The sequence below is a fragment of the Python bivittatus genome, unplaced genomic scaffold, assembly GCF_059951505.1.
Source record: "Python bivittatus isolate LINGU-HERP-01145 unplaced genomic scaffold, Pbiv_v1 ctg000080_np1212, whole genome shotgun sequence".
Classification (NCBI taxonomy): domain Eukaryota; kingdom Metazoa; phylum Chordata; class Lepidosauria; order Squamata; family Pythonidae; genus Python; species Python bivittatus.
The window spans coordinates 50,153,868-50,174,035 of NW_028277035.1; the positions used below are offsets into that span (position 1 = coordinate 50,153,868).

The 20,168-nt window shown below is 38.0% G+C and overlaps 1 protein-coding gene across 1 annotated transcript in view; it reads right to left on the reverse strand.

The window, feature by feature from the left end:
- DNAH1 (dynein axonemal heavy chain 1) overlaps positions 1 to 20,168 on the reverse strand; it is a 158,679-nt gene that overhangs the window by 130,694 nt on the left and 7,817 nt on the right. Inside the window, exons 5-12 of the mRNA XM_025167399.2 lie at positions 19,649 to 19,781; positions 17,860 to 18,021; positions 15,704 to 15,956; positions 13,997 to 14,154; positions 9,882 to 10,093; positions 7,757 to 8,055; positions 5,307 to 5,457; positions 3,644 to 3,837 (exon numbers count right to left, since the gene is read on the reverse strand). Of these exons, the coding sequence (XP_025023167.1) occupies positions 3,644 to 3,837; positions 5,307 to 5,457; positions 7,757 to 8,055; positions 9,882 to 10,093; positions 13,997 to 14,154; positions 15,704 to 15,956; positions 17,860 to 18,021; positions 19,649 to 19,781 (1,562 nt within the window). The remainder of the gene's footprint in view (positions 1 to 3,643; positions 3,838 to 5,306; positions 5,458 to 7,756; positions 8,056 to 9,881; positions 10,094 to 13,996; positions 14,155 to 15,703; positions 15,957 to 17,859; positions 18,022 to 19,648; positions 19,782 to 20,168) is intronic.

The following is a 20,168-nucleotide window of genomic DNA, read 5'->3' on the forward strand; positions in this document are numbered from 1 at the left end:
ATAAAGAGAAATACATTTACAGCAAACAACAAAACCAGATAATACAGATATGGAAGGGATGCTGCTCTACAATATCTTTAAGTATTTACATTTGCATATAATAATTTTTTCCAACCTGGTATCATCCAGATATGATACTATAACTCCTAGAATTCCCACTGAGAATGGAAGACGGCACTCATATCCAGATTTGTTTATGAAAAGGGAATTATGCAGCAGCTCCATGATGTCAGAAAGCAAACTCAGAGGCCAAGGAATATAATCTCTCCTACAAAGACTTATGGCAGAAACATTCCAGATCAGGGAAGTAGTTTGCAGTGATCAAACTCCCTAGAAAACCTAGACCTGGACATAGTCCCCAGAGTCCTCTGCCATCAAATATCAACAGCACACAAAAAACCAGCAACCAGGATTAAAACTCAGCCATTTAGTTCTCCTTTACTGGAAAGAAAGGCCGATTGCTGCATTTGCCCTCTGAATGACAGCAGAAATGTAATGATCTCTTGCTCCTTTGCTAAAAGGAAGGAAGGGAAACCTCATTACTTTCCTTTTCCTCTCAGCAGAAAGGGAGAAAATCAGTACATTTCTGAGAAGGGGAATGAGTGTGTATATATATGAATGTAGGATAGATGTAGGATAGGCATATATGGGGGTGGTGGGACGACTGTCTTTTTCCTATACATGTATGGTCCCCAGAGGGTTGCATCAGGACCTGGTGTGGCCCACAGGACCAAAGTAGTCATCTACCCTTGCCTTAGGAACCATATAGTCAAGTACACTTTATCCAGCACGTAACAACACTAGTTTAATGCAATGCTTCTAATTTGATCAAACTGGGTAATATTTAACTCTGTGGTTTCATGAAATAAAACTAGATTTTTCAGTTTCTATGCTAATAAATTGGAAAGGCTCTACCCAGCTCTAGGCCTTTTTGCTAGGTGGTCCAGCTCTAGGCCTTTTTGGATTGCCATAACCTTGCAGTGGTAACTCATGCTGTCATCACCTCACAGTTAGACTATTGCAATAGACTTTATACAGGGCTGCCCTTGAAGATGATTGAGAAACTGTATTTGGTCCAAAGGGTAGATAGGCTCAGGATGACAGGATGAAGTAGGCTCAGCAGTGTTAAATGCGTGCTAAGGCTGCTGCATTGGTTACTGTCATATCTCTCTATCAGGACAGGAGAAGAACAGCAGTATAGCAGTTTCCTGTGGCCTCAGACTAATAAGATTTATTAAGGAAAAGATTGAATTTTTAATGCAAGAATTCTGGCAAGTAACTGTTAAAAGCTGGCTTTCACACTGATAAAGATTTAAGTCTACATTCCTTCAGAGGGAGGGATGGAGAGAGGGAGAGGGAGAAAGAGAGAGAGAGACTCGGGAAGTCTCTGCCTTAATGTAAATTAAAATATATTGGTTCTAAAAAGAAAGTTAATTCATGTGCTGGAATTCCTGTACCCCTAACCCTTTAATCTCAATAAATCTTGCTAAAGAGAACCCTATGAGAATCGTGCAAGAAAAAGAATCACTTTCAGGTAGCTCCCAAAGGGTTGACAGCCACTTCATTTTCAAATGTGGAGCCTGTTTATAGGCAATTCAAAGCTATTAAATTCTGGCTTTCTTCTTCCTACACTTTCCATATCATGGGAAAGATGCCAGTCTTTTCTGAGAAGGCAGACCAGCCTACCCTTGGATTTTGTTTACATAACAGTCAGTGTGAGAAGCCTCACTTATAGTTACTAACAAGCTTCTGGGCCTATTCATGGTGCTAATTATAACCTTTAAAGCATATCCAGTATGGCTTAGCACTTGTGCATTTGCAGGATTGTCTCCTTGAACAGAATCATCTCACCCTGCATGTTTGTTCTGAGAGGGACTGTTCTGGGCCCCACTCCCTGTGATATTCCATAACATGGGAGTCCCCAGTAAGAATACACGGAGGCATGCATTCTCACTGGGGGCTCCCATGTGATGGAATATCTTGCCCCCAGAGTTATAAGGAACCCCCATCTTGCTTGCATTTTGTAAAGCAGTGAAAACCATCCTGGTCAAATGGACTTCTGATGTGGAGCATAACCCCTGGGCTGCTGTAATGTTTATATTATGTTGAGTTAGGATAGCTTTGTTTTCTCTATTATGTAGATTGCCCTGAATTGTTGCAACAAAAATGGCAGAATAAAAATATTGTTATTTAAATAAACAAATAAATAAATAAATACACACACTGATGTTCCAGACACCCAGAAGCATGGGGGCACTTCAGACTTAAATATGAGGAGATTCAATCTGTTTGTATAAAATGGTGCTACATGCAGAGCTAATCTGTGGTTCCACTTACATGCTCACCTTAGGAAGTGGTGATCAACTGGAAAGTCATGATTAAGAAAATAATTTTAAAAATTCAACTTCGTACACAGTAGGAAATTGTTATCTTGCAAAAATGGTTATCTAAGACATAAAAGGCAAATAGGCACAAAGCAAATCAGAAAATAAGTGTTTGAAGCAGAAAGCCGAAAGAAAGATAATGAGAAGCAACATGCATTTTGCAAACAGTGTTTTAAAGCTCAGTACCTTGATGGTGACAGCAAGCATTTATGAAAGATGGACACAGGAATGAAGGGTGAGAAGAAAAATCATATGTAAACAGTAGTTTTTTAGAGGAAAGAAAAAATAAGAAAATTAAATATTATTATATAAGAGGACATAAAGATGACATTCATTACTATAAGAATTTAATGATTAGGCTAGGAAAGAACAATTTTTATGTAGCAAAGTAATTCCATTTTGACTAATATAGCAGGGGGAAAACCCTTTTCTTCAGCATTTTGGCTGAAAAAATTATATATTCTGTTAGCCATGAAAAATACAAAGCTGTTATGAAGAGTTTTTACACATATATTTTTTTAGACAATTACAATTTTAAGTGTACATTGAAAAGGGTAATATGTGAATGGCATTTTAAATAAATACATGTGTAAAATAAGTGTACTGACCTGTTAAAAATATTTCTTCCTTTATCTATTCATTGGGTTTATATCCAGTTTTAACTCTAGGAGTCAAGGCTGCCTATACTGCATATTCAAGAAAAGTGATTCTGCCTTCTTATTCAGTGTGCCTTTGTGGCCAAATGTAACTTTTCAATTTTTCAGTGTGAAATAGCCTTAAAATATACATTGTTTTAGGAAAGGTAAAAATATAAGCAATCCAAACTGAAAATAAGTGACTCACACCCCTCAGCTGCATTAAAAAGAATCAATCAGTAACCCTACTGATGCTAAAGGAAATATAACCAACTTGATCATAGTTCCTAATATCAAAAGCATGATCTATACTCCTTTCAGTCAACTGCACAGTATTCAGGGAATAGAGGCTTCCTAACCCCCTTCTCTCTGTGCCAAACACCTGCTCCTGAGAATTGGGGGACCTGTGGGAATGATGGGGAACATGGTGGGGAGCTGCAGATGAACAGGAAATTGATGAAAATGTAACTGGAGAAAGAATTTAGGACCGAGCCAATGTGTGTAGGAAAGCGACTTGCTTTTTTTTTCTTTTTCATTCCACTGAAAGTAAAATCAAGAGTAGGTTATGCCTCAATCCGCCCTTTCGGTTTTTCGTTCCTGCTCTTGCGTCTGAATGCCGCTTACTTTAAGAGGCTGTGGATGTCGCGATTATTCAGTTCTAAGTACTTTTCATAATTCTTGGCATAAGCTTGAAGGGGGATCAGCGCTTTGCGGAGGCACGTGCAGATGGTGTTCCGCAGTTCTGCCACAGCTGGCTCATTCAGCCCCACAGATTCTAACAATGGCGTGCCACAGATGAACATGTTTTCAAGCACATACTGAAGAAGAGATAAAAGAAGAGTCATTTCACATAAACGGGATTATTGTCTGCTTCCATTGTTTCTAAAAAGGTAGATACAAAATATTAAAAGCCATCCATAACTATGCACAATAACAATATTCCCCTTATATTTTGAGTTCAGTATCTTATAGAAACCATTCTTTTTCACAGTAATAACCATGATGAAAGCTACCATACATGCTTACCAGAACTGGCCCATTATAAAGAATTCAAAGATCCAGCTATAATGTAGGGAGCCCTGCTTGAATTCCTAGCCATGCTAAATGTGATTTGCACCAAATGTTGCCTTAATTGTGTCGCAGCTTATCTCTACAAGCTGTTCACAGTAGCAAGCTTCATACCCCAGCTTTTGTGAGATTAAATATTTTGGCTAACCTATCCTTTTAGCATAGCTTGCTGGCATTCAGTGAAAAACAATGAAAGTATTCTCCCTTTTTAAGAGAATAAATCCAAGAAGATAGAAATTCTTGATGGTAAAAAGACCTCCCACCTTACCCAAATCATCAGAAGCATATTGCAAGAACTGAATAAAAACCTTCAAGTTACTCCAAAAGTCACTTTAATAACGATTTGTGCTGAGATTTGAATTTTGAAATAAAAAGCCTTTTTTTTTAATCTGCAGCACACCACTTTATAAAGAAGCATCAAGATAAATACATATAATGAAACATCTCAGATATTGCCTTTACTTTGGTGTCAGCATTAATAGCTTCAGGATTTAAAATTACTGTATTATTGCCAACACTTTCTCATTTAAATCTGACATGTTTTTCTCAATCGGAAAAGTGTTAGTTGAGTCCTCCTCTGGCAATATGTCAGTGCTAAAAATGTTAGCTGAATCCTTCTGCAAAATCCTGCCTTATCTTCTGCCCTTTTAAAATTTTAGAGGTTTTATATCTCTGTATATGGAGGCTATATAAAGCCTACAACACAAACTGAACTGACATTTCTCTACTCCTCTCCCCCACTCCCCCCCCCCCCACAAATATCAGGATGTGAAATCAAAGTCAATCTTCTTTCCCTAAACCTCAGTACATATTAACCAAAGAACTGCATTAGTTTCTCAGTGGAGAAAGAGACCAATCTGTTACTAGGCTATTGCTTTCAATTATTACAAATTGCATTAGGATGCTTGAATTACAGTATTATTTCTAAAAAAAAGGTATTGGCCTGAAAATCTCCAGCATCTCATCCTTAAATATTTGTTTTGGAGTATCTGTTTACAATACTGTTATAATATCTTCATAAAACTGGCATATGGTCATTGCAGAACAAAGGGGAAAATATTTTTCTGGTAGAGAAATATTTAGGATCTGTAAAGACTGTTCTGTGATAACCTCCTTAGTATAAACAATGAAACTTGCAATGATATAAACTGTGCACATTTTATAAGATGAACCATATATCAGGGTGAGAAGGCATTTCAGATTTTTGAAGATAACTCACTTTCTCCAGTTGCGGTATAGTATGTGTAGCCAAGATCCCTTTATTAAAAAGAGAAACAAGTGATGCCTCAAAATTCTCCAGAGGTGTGCTAAAATGGACACCAAGATTGTCTAGAGCCAAATCAATTATAAACAGGGGATTTTTTCGTGGCCTGCAAAAGGAAGAATATGGAAATCTCACATTGTTATGGATAAATAGCTTCCAGCATTAACTCATCTCTTTGCTAATTTAAAAGTGCATTGAGCTGAAAAACATGCTCCAGTTATATTTGTTTGCATTCCATAGAACCAGGAGCCCATGATACAGATATATGTCCTACATTTCTACTAGTAGGCATTTCCACAATGTTTGTTGGAGCCAATAGTGTCACTGTAGTAAAACAGATGGTTTTCACGGGAGTATTGTTACATTGGTTGACATCTGTTCTACAGTACTGTATTCTAAAATGGATAAAATATTCCATCTGAGTATTATTTTGATTCAATTTGCCCGTTTATCAAAATTTAATGTTAATGTATATTATAAGGCCTTTATTAACATCTACACTAGTATGCATTAAAAAGCAATGCAGCATCTAGGTGCAACTAGGGTAACGCTTATGTAAATCAGGTACAGGTGGCCCTCATTATCTGGCTTGTTATCCACAGTTTTGCATAACTACAGTTAGTAAATACAAACCTGACCTTGTTGTCCATGGTAAAAGATTGTGCACATCCCCGATTTTGGGCAGATGGGTCTGATCCATTTTCATGTATAAAAGAATGCATCAGGCCTCCACTCTCCCATCTTCCCAGAGATCTGCCACTGATATTCCCATCAGTCTGCCTACCCCCAATCTTCCTGGTGTATACCTACCAATCTTTGCAAAAAACTTTTTGATTTTTTTTTAGGGTTCCAGAACCTAATCCCCCAATTTCCATAAACTCCATAGAATCCACAGCTGCAGACTGCCATGGAACCCCGGTAGACAATGAGGGCCATCTGTCCTTCACATTTACAAGTATTTCCCTTCTAGGCACTGTTGCAGGAACCATGAGAATGGAGGAGAGATTAGTGGATAAGGCAATCTTAAATCCTGTTGGCAGCATATAGGAGTGCATTAGGGTTGGAGACTTGAGACACAGCCATATTCGGCTGTACTGATAAACAAAGAACATTTGGAATTGGAGAATTTCCTGTCCCTATGTCCTTGCATTGGAGTAGGATGACCAGGATGGAGAGAGCCACATGGATAGTACCTGCAGACAGCACTTAAAAGAAAGGAAACACACATTCCAGTGGAATGTAAACAACTTTGAATCAATAACCCCACCCTGGTATCTGCAAAATTAACCCCAGGCAATGTGGAACAAGCATGATAAGTAAAACCGATGAAAGAAAGAAAAAGATGATAAGAGTCCTCCAAACCACATTCCCAAATATTTCCCATTGCTTGTTTTGAGATTTGTTCTGTCTTATATTTGCTTGAAATTCTGTTTTTAAGGCAATGCTAAGCAAACTGGTCCAAACTGGTGCTTTTCAGATGCATTGGGGCTATAATTCCCAGAATTCCTAGCAGCATGGCTACTGGCTATTCTATTTAGGGATCTGGAAGTTCTAATCCCAATCTGTCATAATAACCAAATAAAATCAAAACTGTAGAAGTATGTCCTTGCATTTTGACAACAGTCCTGTTCTGTTAGCTGAAGCATGTAAAAAATGTAGTAAGTTCTCTTCTGACAGACCATAGTTCCTTCCACCCCATTATTGTTTTCTTTTCCCAAATCCTCAAAAGTGATTTGAAGACAATCTGCATTCATCTTTACTTCTGTCAACTCATAAATGCTGAGCGCAATAAGCAAAAATCACTCCTTAGTCCTGAGCTGCCACATGATCTGTAGCACCGACTCCCCCATTCCTACAATTTAAATTAAATTAAATTAAATTGAAATAAATTAAATTATTTGCCACCCCCTTTTGTATTCTTACTTGAAGTTGTTTTTATTTGTATAGCTGTCTGCAAAAAACAACAACAAAAAAACAGTGGTTTCTTTGGGATGGTTGGGAAGCTGAAAAGCCATCAAGCTACCTTTTCCCTTGAAAGCTTCAACCCAGAGGCTGAGAAGTCAGGTGAAGCAGGATGCTCCATTGAGCATCTCAAAACAACAATAACAAGCTAGTTTTGCAGCAGTTTCAAGTATATCTCAGCTGAGCCAAAAAAAAAAAGCTGGTTCAGCTGCCAAACTGAGTCAATACTGTGAGATCACAAAGGCACAGAACTGATCCTAGGATGATATAAATCCACATAGATATGTCAAATGCTGTGTGCAGTGCCCCTACCTCATCAGGAGCCTTAAAAAAAGACAAAATATATGTAAAAGTTCATATCATAGGAAAAAGAACATATTTCAGGCATATTGATCAATGTTTTTTTCTTTCCACAGGTCTGAGACATTTCCTAATTGTCTTACTTGTAAGGGCTATTAACAAGGTCCTCTCCCCACTCCAGATCTTCAGGGCAATCCAGGACACTGTAGCAGGCATCCAGAAAGAGCTGTGTGAAGTTTACAAGTGAATCTTGGACCAGGTAACGTACAGAGTCTTGTAGCATAAACTTGATAAGCTCCATCAACTGATGAAGCTTGGACATCTGATATACCTCCCATTTTGTCTCATATAAGTTATACCAGCCTTTGCCTATGTCCCTCAGACTGCTTCTCACAGCTATCTTGAGGGTATTGATCCATGTATCCTTGAGGAACATTGAAATCTGCAGGAAGTTAAAGCAAGAAAAGAAACTTCATCTTAGTTTCAAACTTCATATTACAATGGATAGCAATGGATGCTTGCTGATTCTAAAGAAATGCAGCGGGGAAACGAGTGGTTAGTCCTTCCCTTCTCCGGCTGTTGCTTTTGCATTAGTACGCACCTCTATTACTATCCTTTCTGGGGAAGAGAGGAGTGGCTGAAGTTTGCAGTAGAAAAAATAGAGGGGTGTCTATTAGATTCCCCCCCACCTCCATCCTCCATTTTAAATCATCCCCCTGAGACTGCTTTGCCTAGAAAAAAAGATGCCATTATGGGCTTATTACATGTTTTATGGTCCACAGAATACTATTCTGTAAACAGGAAGAATTTTATTGTATTTTAATAACATTCTGCTAATAGCAGCAACAGTTCCCAAAGCAATCTACACCAAAACAAATCTTTCCCCATAGAATGTTAGACTGAAACAATCTATTTTTTAAGAAGAATGAAACATTTACTCCTAAGGATAGCAAAAACAAAACAAAACCCCTTGGTTTTCCTAAAATACGAGCACAGCAGCTCTTCTTTCTAATATTCAGCTATTTTCTCTGAAAAGCCCATAAACAGATGTTATTATATTTTATGGGATCCTGCTTATTTTCCCCCCACATAAAACAGCTTTAACGTTATCGCCTCTGAATATTTAACCTGCACGTTTCCTATTGTTTTTCTTTTAGGTGGGTTCTTCTGAAACTTCTGGGCTACTTTTCAGTTTGAGGTAGATTATAGATTAAAGAAAGTTTTGGAAGTTCTTCTGTGCAAACAGTCCATAGAAAGTAGTAAACATGCATGCATAGCTTTTCAGTCTTGAATTACGTTATTGCTGTTTGCAGAATAAAACTCTGGGCTCCAGGAATAAAACAGTACACAGTGTCTGGAAATCAATAGTACCTGTTTTTATGCAAAGCTCTTCTGGTTCCTCACCTATTAAACCAGACTATGTCCAATATATCTGTGGTTAATGGTAATTATAGAAGCATGAATTCTAACCTAAAATGTATGCTCTGGTCCATGTTGTAGATTGGGTTGATTTTATTCAGTGTGTAACATGGTGCTTAGGTCAGCTATTTGCCTTCAATCTAAACCAAGCAGCCAACATTGCATGGCCACTGAGCACAGTTAGTCCTCGGTGGGCTGTTCTGGAAGCTGAATGCCTGCACATCTTGGATGACTCCCAAGCTTGCTGACGTGAGATTGGTATCATTATGGCTGACTTGAACTAGGGGAACTACTTTTGCTATCAGTCTATAGTACTGTGTAAAAATTTTAGGCAGGTGTGAAAAAATGCTGTAAAGTAAGAATGGTTTCAAAAATATATATTGTAATTGTTTATGTTTATCAATTTACAAAATGCAAAGTGAGCAAACAGAAGTCCAAATCAAATCAATATTTGGTGTGACCCCCCCTTTGCCTTCAAAACAGCATCAAGTCTTACATTCGCACACTTTGTACACGTGCACAAAGTCAGGGATCTTGTAGGATTAGAGTCAGGTGTATGATTAGCCAATTATACCAAACAGTATAATTTGCACAGTATTGTATATGGGTATATTTTTATCCCACAACTCACCCCTGTGCTCAAAGGAGCATGTGTGTTTTTCTTTTCTTCTATTTCTTCCAGTCTTATCATACAGTAGTCTGAGTAAAAGAGGGAGTTCCATGCTCTGAGGCCTAATGTAACATTCTACCACTGTATTACATGGGCTCCTTTCACACAACACACCACGGCTATAGTCCCTTACCACTTGTATATCCCATCTCCGCAAAGAATCTGCCATAGCATGATACCTGGGAAAAAGTCTGCTTTTGGATCTGTTCAAACTCTTCAAGTCGTCCATACTTAGTCAGGGTGGAATGGAAAAGAGACATTGCAGCGGTTTTGTTGCATTCATCTCGCACCTGGCACAAAGCCATAATAACCTCGGGCCGTGTCAGGAGAGAGACAAAACTAAAAGCTTCTCTTTGCTCATTAAATGGATATTCTGGAACTTCAATGAGGCCTGGTGATAAAAAGAAGGATCAGTCTCACAAGCATGCCTCTTAAATGCAGGTACGTGCATATATGCCCACCCCTTTGTTCCCTTTTGAATAAGCAATGTTATGCAAGCAAACAGACAAACAGTAAAGGCAGAAGGAAAGGTATCTAAATCTTGCTTTGCTAACACAATTGGCAATATTTCTCCATACCTTTCTATAGTTGCAAATCATCCTGGCTTCCAACTGGTCGGTATATCAATTCAAATGTTGCCTTTTGGTATTCAAACTTATGGTTTTGAGGATCTCATCAACACCATCTAACCAAAGCTTTTTCTTGATCCCACATAGTTATTACATTCTTTTCAATTCCACTCTTCAGCATGTCACTATTCCCGCAGACATCTCTAAGTACTCCTTGCAGCATTGTCATTTCAGTTTCAAATTATTTCATTACTTTTATATTTAATTTCATTCTTCTGTTGAAGTCTCCTTTAACCTTTTCATCCAGTTCCAAAACATTTGCTTTAATTTCCATTAAATCATTTGTCATTTTCTCTGCTTCTTTTAATCTTAACCATTATTTTCTCTTTAACTACATTCTTTGGAGAAATTTATTTCTCTATGAACACATCATATAATATCTTTCTCTTATCCTCATTTTTTGCAGCAATTGTTGTCTTACATACATTTTTCCCATCCGCAGTCTCTTTCACTTCAACATCCTTTTTCATTCTTGCCATTAGCCTAATTCCACACACTTCTCTGGCATTTTTAAACAGTTTTTTTCCCCACTCTGTTCCAAACAGATTCCACATCCTTTTTTCCTAACACCCATTATAAATTCAGTCATTAAGTCTTCTAAAACTCTTCATATAGGACTCATATTTTCTCTTCTTCAGTCATTCTATTTTCATTCTATTTTCTTTCATTTCTTTCATTTTCTTTCATGTTCATTTATTGCTAAAGACCCTTTAACAATTCTATCAGTCTTTCAATATGTTTATACAGTGGTGCTTAAATGTTTGTGAACTCTTTGGAATTTTCAATAGTGCTGCATAGATATGACTTAAAACGTGATCTGTTCTCCACATAAATCCTAAAACTAGATAAAGAGAACCCAATTAAACAAATGAGTCAAAAACATTATACCTGTTCATTTATTTATTGAGGAAAATGATCCAAAGCTACATATTTGTGTCTGGCAAATGTCAGTGTTTGTGAGACCACCATTGGGAGAACACTGAACAACAATGTTGTGCGTGGCAGGGTTGCAAGGAGAAAGCCACTATTCTCCAAAAAGAATATTGCTGCCCATCTACAGTTTGCGAAAGACCACATGGCCTTAAAGGCTATTGGAAGAATGTTCTGTGGATGGACATGACCAAAATAGAACTTTTTGGCTTGAATGAAAAGCGTTATGCTTGGTGAAAGGCAAACACTGCATTCCAGCATGAGAACCTTATCCCATCTGTGAAACATGGTGGTGGCAGTATCATGGTTTGGTCCCACTTTGTTGCCTCTGGACCAGGACAGTTTGCCATCATTGATGGAACTACAAATTCTGAATTCTGAATACCAGCAAATTCTACAGGAAAAGTCAGGGAATCTGTCCATGAATAAGAACTTTCTCAAGAGAAAGTGGGTCGTGCAGCAAGACAATGATCCAAAACATAAAAGTTGTATGACCACAGAATGGTTAAAGCAGAAGAAACTTAGTGTTTTGGAATGGCCAAGTCAGAGTCCTGACCTTAATCCTGTAGAAATGTGGAAGTACCTGAAGCGGGCAGTTCAGGCGGAGAAGCCTACCAACATCCCTGTGTTGAAGCTGTTCTGTGAAGAGGAACAGACTAAAATTCCTCCAAGCCGATGCGCAGACTGATCAATAGTTATTGTAAATGTTTAGTTGCAGTTATTGCTGCCCAAAGGGGACACACCAGTTACTGAAAGCAAAGGTTCACATACTTTTGCCACACACAAATATGTAGCTTTGGATCATTTTCCTCAATAAATAAATAAATAAACAAGTATAACATTTTTACTCATTTATTTATGTCATTGGGTTCACAATCTTTTAAGCATCATTGAATGTACAGACTTTTGCTTACACCACATACTTTAACAGCTATTTCTATTCACCAACAATAATTCTTAGGTCTCTGAAAAGCCCATTCACTTTTTCTGTACTCTTGTTTATTCATTCATGTCACCAACCATAATAATTTTCCTTTAGATCACGTTTATTCAGATTTTGTGTATTTTTTTCTTCAAACTCATACCTAGTTCTTTTATTATTACCATTCACTGGAGTGTGACGTGCAATGTATACAACCAGAACAATCTAGATTATATCAGCTCTTACATTCTGACATACTTCTTAGCCTTTTTCATAATTAAACCTATATTTTCTTTTCCCTGAATGTATTTATCACTTGCACAGGATTCGACTAACTAACTTCCTTTCTTCCTTCCTTCCTCCACCCTCCTTCTTTCTTTCTTCTTTTCACTCCCTGCCCCCACTTTATTCTTTTCACATTCCAAGTCTCAATGGATGATCATGATCATCACCAAATGGCCATAGATACTGACCTCTGCTGCCTATCATAGCTTTGGTCAGTTGAAACTTTCATATAAGGCTTTTTAGTACTAGAAAGAAAGACTAGACTAGGTTACCAGCATTAGTCATACCTGTGCCACATGCAGCATCCCTTCTTAATCAGGATGGTATCAGTCCATTTTGATACATTTTAGCCAGAATGCCAGGATCACCAGGTATTCTCATGCTATTCTGTGCAAGGTAGGATCTCTGCCTATATTCTACCAACTTGGAGATACATGCAGTATATCCAACCTGGAGACCCTGCCACACTCAGGATATGTGGACAAGACCTTAATTCAAAACTGGGATTGGAGGGACCACCCACTGTGGCCAAGTGCCCCCTAATACAATCCAGAGATGCAAAAAAAAAAAAAAAAGGAACCACTTCATTCATACATGTTCCACTTATGTTCTCTGTTGCCTGCTTCTTTAAAACAGTGACTGAACTGTTTTCTCCAGCTTTCAAAAATTATCTCTCAGGAATGAAGTCTCCAGATATAGTGGACCCAAGGTTAGCACTTAAGACATGCTTGTAACATGCAGTATAGGAATAAAAACTTCAGATGAATAAACAAATTAGGAATATTAAAAAAAAGAACTTGCATATAACTCAGATATTCCTAGTTATTTTGCATGAAAACAAGATGGTTACATTATTAAATACACTTCCTATTGACCATTGGAGATTCCAATTACCCATTTCTCTGGCCTCTGAGATTTCACCAAGATTGTGTACAAGTTTCACATCCAGGACTGTAGTCAGAAGACTAAGCAGTCTCTTTCCAAAACAGTGGAATTTTCAGAATATTGTATATTGTATAATGAATACTTCATTCACTGCAGATATCCACTGTTGTTGTAAGATGTTCTTACAATTCCATGGTTATATTAATTGTGGGTGATTAGAGTTGGCCTAAAACATTTGGAGTGCAACAGATGACCTAACCTGATCTAGAGAGTGTCCATCATTTCAGGAATATAATTCAACTTGAACTAAAATTGCTGGGACATATTAAAAATGTTTATATAATGCTGTATTTTAGATTCCATTAAAAATAATACATGACATGGAGCTATGTATTTGCCAATGTGAATTTTGAAGAATTAAGGATTTAGGAAATTGCTGTTCTAGTGTATTAAAAAAGTTTTGACAAAAATTCCCTATCTTGTCAACAGTATGCAATAGATGTAAATCTGTAATACTGAAGCCTCTCCTACAACACATTAATTAATCTGAAGTTAACTGCAACAAATAATATCGTTTTATAAGAACCGTTATAATCTCTCTTCTCTCTCTCTCTCTCTCTGCATGTGTTCATGCACTACCTACCTTTCTCTGGTACCTTCTCTTCCTCTTTCTCAGGCAGAGTGACATAAGAGAATATCTGACGCTTCGAAGTGACAATTGTGTCAAAGTTAATCATGTTCATGGTACGCTCATAGTCTAGGGACACTTCCTTTCCCAGGAGGTGCAGCCGACGTAAAATTCTAAGCATAATTAAAAAACTAATTAACTGAATGAACAATGACCTCTCAAAATGATATGTCTGTGTCACTCATATACCTCTAGTCCCATATTCATGTCTCCTGTGCTCACTTATGCTTTGCTTCTTCATTAAAAGCATTTGCAGCACATTAATGGAATTTCATAAGGGGGAGAATGGAACAGCAAGATTAAGAGAAAATGGAGCATAGTTATGTTGCACCTAAGGCTGTATTAGACAGAAGAGAGAGAATCAGAAGCAATATTCCATACATTTCACAATACATTATAATTGTGAATTGATTATAAATGCTTGCATTTTACTGAGAAGGGAGAGTTAAAAATGCAAGAAACCAACAAAACTGGAGCAAATACCCTAAAATGAAAGGGAGACATACCAGGACATGCCAGAGCAGATTCTCTAGCGCTTAGCAAGTATTGATACATATCTGGAAGAGGTTTCTCCACCTACACAATACTCATCTGGGCCTAATAAAGAGACTGAATGATAGGTCTCTGAATAAGCACAGAGACATATACCCTGAGCAACGTCTCAAGCTGTGCAACTGCTTGCCTGTGACAGCTAGGCATGAATTGTTATTACTACACACAGAGCAAAGTTCATGGAATATAATATGCAAGGAGAAAGGCAAAAGGAAAATAATCCACAGTACTATAATTTAGGAAGGGATGATCCTATATCCTAGTGCTAAGAAACTGCATGAGGAGAAGTGGGATGTTATCAGGATGGATACCCTTCAAACATTTCTGCAGGCATTTTGTGGTATTATTGTCATTCTTATCTAAAACCAGATTATTTTTCTCCAGCCATGGATGATTCATAAATACTATGAGTCCTAGGGACTACTTATATTAAGTTCAACTCTTGTATCCAAATGCTACAATATAGTGAGATGGATTGATATATTACACCATGCTTGGGTTACGATTCATCTAGCTTGTGCATCTCAAATTGTCCAAGCCGTGGAATCCACGGCATGCAACCATCTAGATCCTTTTCACACTTACCTCACTTCTTGCTCATAGATCTCCATTACTTCCATTCAGTTACCCAGTACACTGATTATACTGATTTGAGTATATGTTAGCATTTCCTAATAAAGCATCATCATCAGTGAATCACAAAAAAAGCATCTATGAAGGCCATCTAGATTCCACCATTAGGTTCCTGTATTTTAACAATTTTAAATGCTAAAACAAATGCATATTTGTGTATAAAAAATGCTTGGTAGTTCCATGCCATTCGATGCTATAGTTGCACGTGATTGCACCTAACTTTATTCAAATAATTTCTGCTCTTATTTGTATTTACTCATTTTCTCTTTTTTGTCTGTCACTGAAGGCTACATTTCTAGCATGTACAGAAGGAGGGAAAGGAGTAGCAAAGAAGGAACAGAAAGGGAAATGAGAAAAAAGACAAGTTCTACTTTTACCCGGGTGGCTGGGCCTCTCTTGTCATTAACAAGAGTTAATAATCCAAAGAACTGTGACAAGTGATCCAATGAAGTTCTGAAAAAGTGTTGTGAAACTTACTGGCTTCCTTTTCTTAGATGTGAAGTTTCCATTGCCATTTGCTTCATATTTTGCAAACTTTTCTCTTCAATGCTTTGCAATCCATCCACAGGCATACAGTCCACATAGAGATTATACAACAATAGTGCCTGTGTTTTCTTCCTCAAATTGTGGGCTGAAATCACACGCTGGGCAAAAACACAGGGGTCCTCAGCAAGAAAAAGCAAACGGATCCGGGGCACCCAATACTGACAGGAGATCAGTGGGGCTCTCCCTAGGCAGAGATCAGAAAGCAAGACAACAGAAAATGTAAAGGCTTAAATATCCAAGACTGTGTGGAACCAGACTCCTGTCCAGTTAATAGCCTTCTAGCTGAAAAAAATGGATGAGAGAATCAAAATTGAGACTTAGAGGATTACTGAGGAGAAATGTCAACATGTCTAATTAAGTGAGACAGTGGAAGCTCTCTGATCAGGTCTCCCACTGCTTTGTTTCTCTTCTTAGTTAAAAGTAACAAGACCACACATCTTTTAACTCTTTCCTCCTGTTCTGCTTTCCTCATTTAAATTGCCCTCAGCAGGTCTTACTTGCCCTATGACTGAAAACCAGTGGTAATCCAATGGTACCTATAAAAGAACTAACAGCCTTCACAGAGGCAGACAGTGACATTTTTGTCTTTTCACCATATCCTCTTCCCCCTATGGCTTTTTCATTACACAAGCCAGCAATGTGCTCTATTCCTATCTTTGAGATGGGAGGAAAGTATGCTGCTTGGAAAACTGCTATCCCCATGGCATTCCTCTTCCTGCACCTCCAAAACGAGGCCAGCAGAAGTTGCTATAAGAGGCTGCGGCACAGACGTGCCTGGCTATAGTGGAGCAGTGCTGACTTGCCATGTCACAGCTGCCTCTGGCCATAGGCAGTGTGTCCCCAGCCAGCTCCAACACTGCCGCCTAGAGCCTGTCCGCCCTCTGCTTTCCTGCCCTTCCCTTTGGAAAGCAAGTTCAGCAGCAACTAAGAAAATGAATGCGCCTCCCCAGCCTCCAGGGAATGGGAGGGTTCAGCCAGACAGGGACCTACCTCTCTGGTGAGCTGCCTTGAAGGTTAGTAGGGGGAGTGGTTCTCTGGGACAAGGATAACAAAGAGGCTGGGGGAGATGTCAGTTCACATCTGCTACCTATGGCAGAATACTCTTTAATGTTTGCAGAGGAGGGAGTTGCGTATGCACACATAAATAAGAAATAAAAGAAAAAAGAAAAAGAAATTGGCTGCCAGGAAAGGCTAATTCTGTCAGCTAAAGCACAAATACAGGGGCACCAAGCCCTGTAGCCAGTTGACAATGGGGGCAATTTGGAGTGCTGTACCTCCCTCAAGTTTTTGCTCTATCCAACAACACTGGATATATCCATAGGAGAGGGCTTGTTCTGTTTGCCAATCCTAGTTTCCTGCCAGATCAAGCTAATTCTTAGTAGCTGACTGGCACCGACATGAAGGCTGTGTTGAGCGGACATGTCCTCAACAAACAATAAACAGAATATGTATGTATGTATGTAATGTATGTGATTTATATCCTGCCTTTTATTCTCAAACTCAAGGCAGGGCACATGATTTCCCCACAACAACTGTATTTGGTGGATTAAGGTATAAGAGTGTGACTAGCCCAAAATTACCCAAAGAGTCTCTGTGGCTAAGGAGGGGCTAGAACTTGGGTTCCCAGTCCAACATCTTAACTACTAAAGCACAGTGGCTCATGTCAGTGCCGGACAACAAGAGCATGTGGATAAGCTGTATATCAGAGCACAAATCTGATTATCTGTTTATTATCCCTTCCTGTGACTGAAGGTGATGTGGTGATCACTTCCTCATCTCTTTGCCTCTTTCACAGGTCTCTGTAGGGGTTATAAAATCAGCCAAGTGATGACCAAAAATGCAGCTAGTAGTACACATAAGAGTGGAAGTTGTTTTATAAATAATTGTGAATTTGTCCACATGGTGCTTCCAAAGACCTTTGGGAGAAAGCTATTTTAAAATGTTCAGCTGTTTCCTATTAAAGGGATCAGGAGATATACCACAACATAGGGCTTTTATGTATCTGATATAGTTAATCTGGTACAGAAATTGTACTGAGTAGAATTCCTTCTTTTCTGCATTCCAGTGATAACTAAATCGAAGCCCACCTTCAGCTGTCATTCCTCCATTGATTATACGTCTCCCGTTGACATCCCGAACAAGGCCCATTTTGTTCGTCTTATGCACCAAGTAGAGTTTTGACTCTTCATCATAATCCAAGACACCAACATTTATCCACTTATAGATCAGTGTGTGGCTTTTTGGGTCTCCTTAGGTATTAATGACAAACACAGTTTCACAATTTCACAATTGCCTTAATTACAATAGCGAAATTACAGAAATTACATTTCATGCAACTACAATTATCACCCTTTTTGTTCTTGATCCCAGACTTTCTCAATATTCTTTAACAGATTTAGGAAGAAATTGGCTTTTTGCAAGGCTCTGAAGACCTGGTTTTGCCAATGGGCATGGGAGTGTGGTGGAGCTGGTACTGTAATGGTATGTGGGAATGACTTTGGGAGACACGGCAAAGAGATGCAGCCAAGGGAATGGTCAGAAAAAAGGCAGCTGAGCAGGAATGTGGGAGGGGCAAGTGGCCCAGAAGAGACCCTCCCTAGTTTCTTGGGCTGTAAAGGAGTTGGGGGGGGGCAGAAATGTACTGAAAACTTTCAGACTTGCAAGATTCTGTTAATGTAGCATTACAATAAAGTAGAATTAGCTCACCTGACTGTGTTTGCTGTCTGGTCTACCTCATAAGGCTGACAGGTAGAGTGGCTGTACTGATTGTTTTGATAAATGGGATGACCTTGGCTATGAGTTTTATGTATTTTATGATGGTTTTTTTGTATGCTTTTATATTGTTTTTTTCTTGTTTTTAAATTATTGTATTGTTCTTTTTTGTTGTTTTTATATTTGTTTAATTGTTTGTAAGCTGCCCAGAGTCATATATATGAGATGGGTGGCTATATGAATTTGAATAACAAACAAACAAACAAACAAACAAATAAATAAATAAGAAATTATCATGTAGAAATTTAGATAAAGGAATATTCCTAACTGAAGCATTTTTCTTTCAAAATTGCTGAAGCTCTGTGTTTACAATTCAGTGCATCTCATCTTGTACACTTAGGGCAAAGGCATGAAAATCAGACACTACTTCTAAAATTATAACTTGTGCCAAAGGTAATGGAATACCAAAACCTCACAGGGAGGTACAACAAAAAATGTGATGGCTTAGTCCCACTGACATCAAAGCTCAAAACACTGAGCATCACAGACTTTCCATGAAAATAAGTTGAAATCAGACGTCCTTGACAAGTTAAACATTTTTTTTAAAAAAAGTGTAAGTACAGGATTTTTTTTTTTTGCATCAGTCTATACATTCACTGAAACTGTAATCTGAATTCATTTTTGGAATGCTTCTATTTAAAGTGGCATGAGCAATGAAAAATTCCCACTTATGGAATTTTCTCTTCAAAGTGGCTCATCTGGTACCTCCACTAATGTTCCTTATTCGCAGTCAAAAAACTCCTGTTTTTTCCATCCTTTGATTAATTATTACACTTAACAGCTTTAATTTAGACCAGTTTCTATATTACTGTCTGTGTGAAATTATTATTCTAATTTTTTATGCTAGTTCCTAAGCTTTATTTTATAATGTTTTATTTAATGTTCTTATACTATGTCTTACTACTTTGTTGATTGCTCTGGAAATATGAAAGCTATGGATCATAAATCAGGTAAATAAGTAGATTTATTTAAGCTAAGAAAAACATATTTCCTTCCCAATTAATTTTCAAAATATAAAACTTGGAGGGGAAATAAACTATTTCACTGAATTTTTTTTCTTTTTAATCATTGCTATAACTCAGTTCTGTATCATCTGTACTTTACCATGTCCAAGTATATCATCACTAGGTAGGAGTGCTTTTCCTGGAATTGGTTTCCGGTCTGGAGATTCAGGTTCTACACCTAATAAGAGCCACTCTTTTGGAGTCCGGCAATCATATTCTTCATCATCAAAAATCTAAACAAATATGAAGTTAGAATCATGGAGAAGATCTACGTGGTTGCTAAGAGTTGACACTGACCTGATGGCATATAATCATAATCAAGAAATTACAAATTAATTTTTCACTCAAAACAACCTCGGCTGGGGCATGTACGAAATGTCCTCTTAACTGTGGAATTAGTCACTATTTTGAGGTGGTTTTCTGTACATTACCCAATCATCAAACTCTTCCTCATGAAAAACATGCAGCTACTGTTAAGCACTGTTGTTATTTCCATTTCCATTCTCCACCCAAACCAAAGTCCTCTTTTTTTAAATGAATCTCTCCAATGCTAGACACAGTGTACAGAAGCAGCTTCTAAATGATAATTGGGTATTTATAAATACAAAGGAAAAGATGAT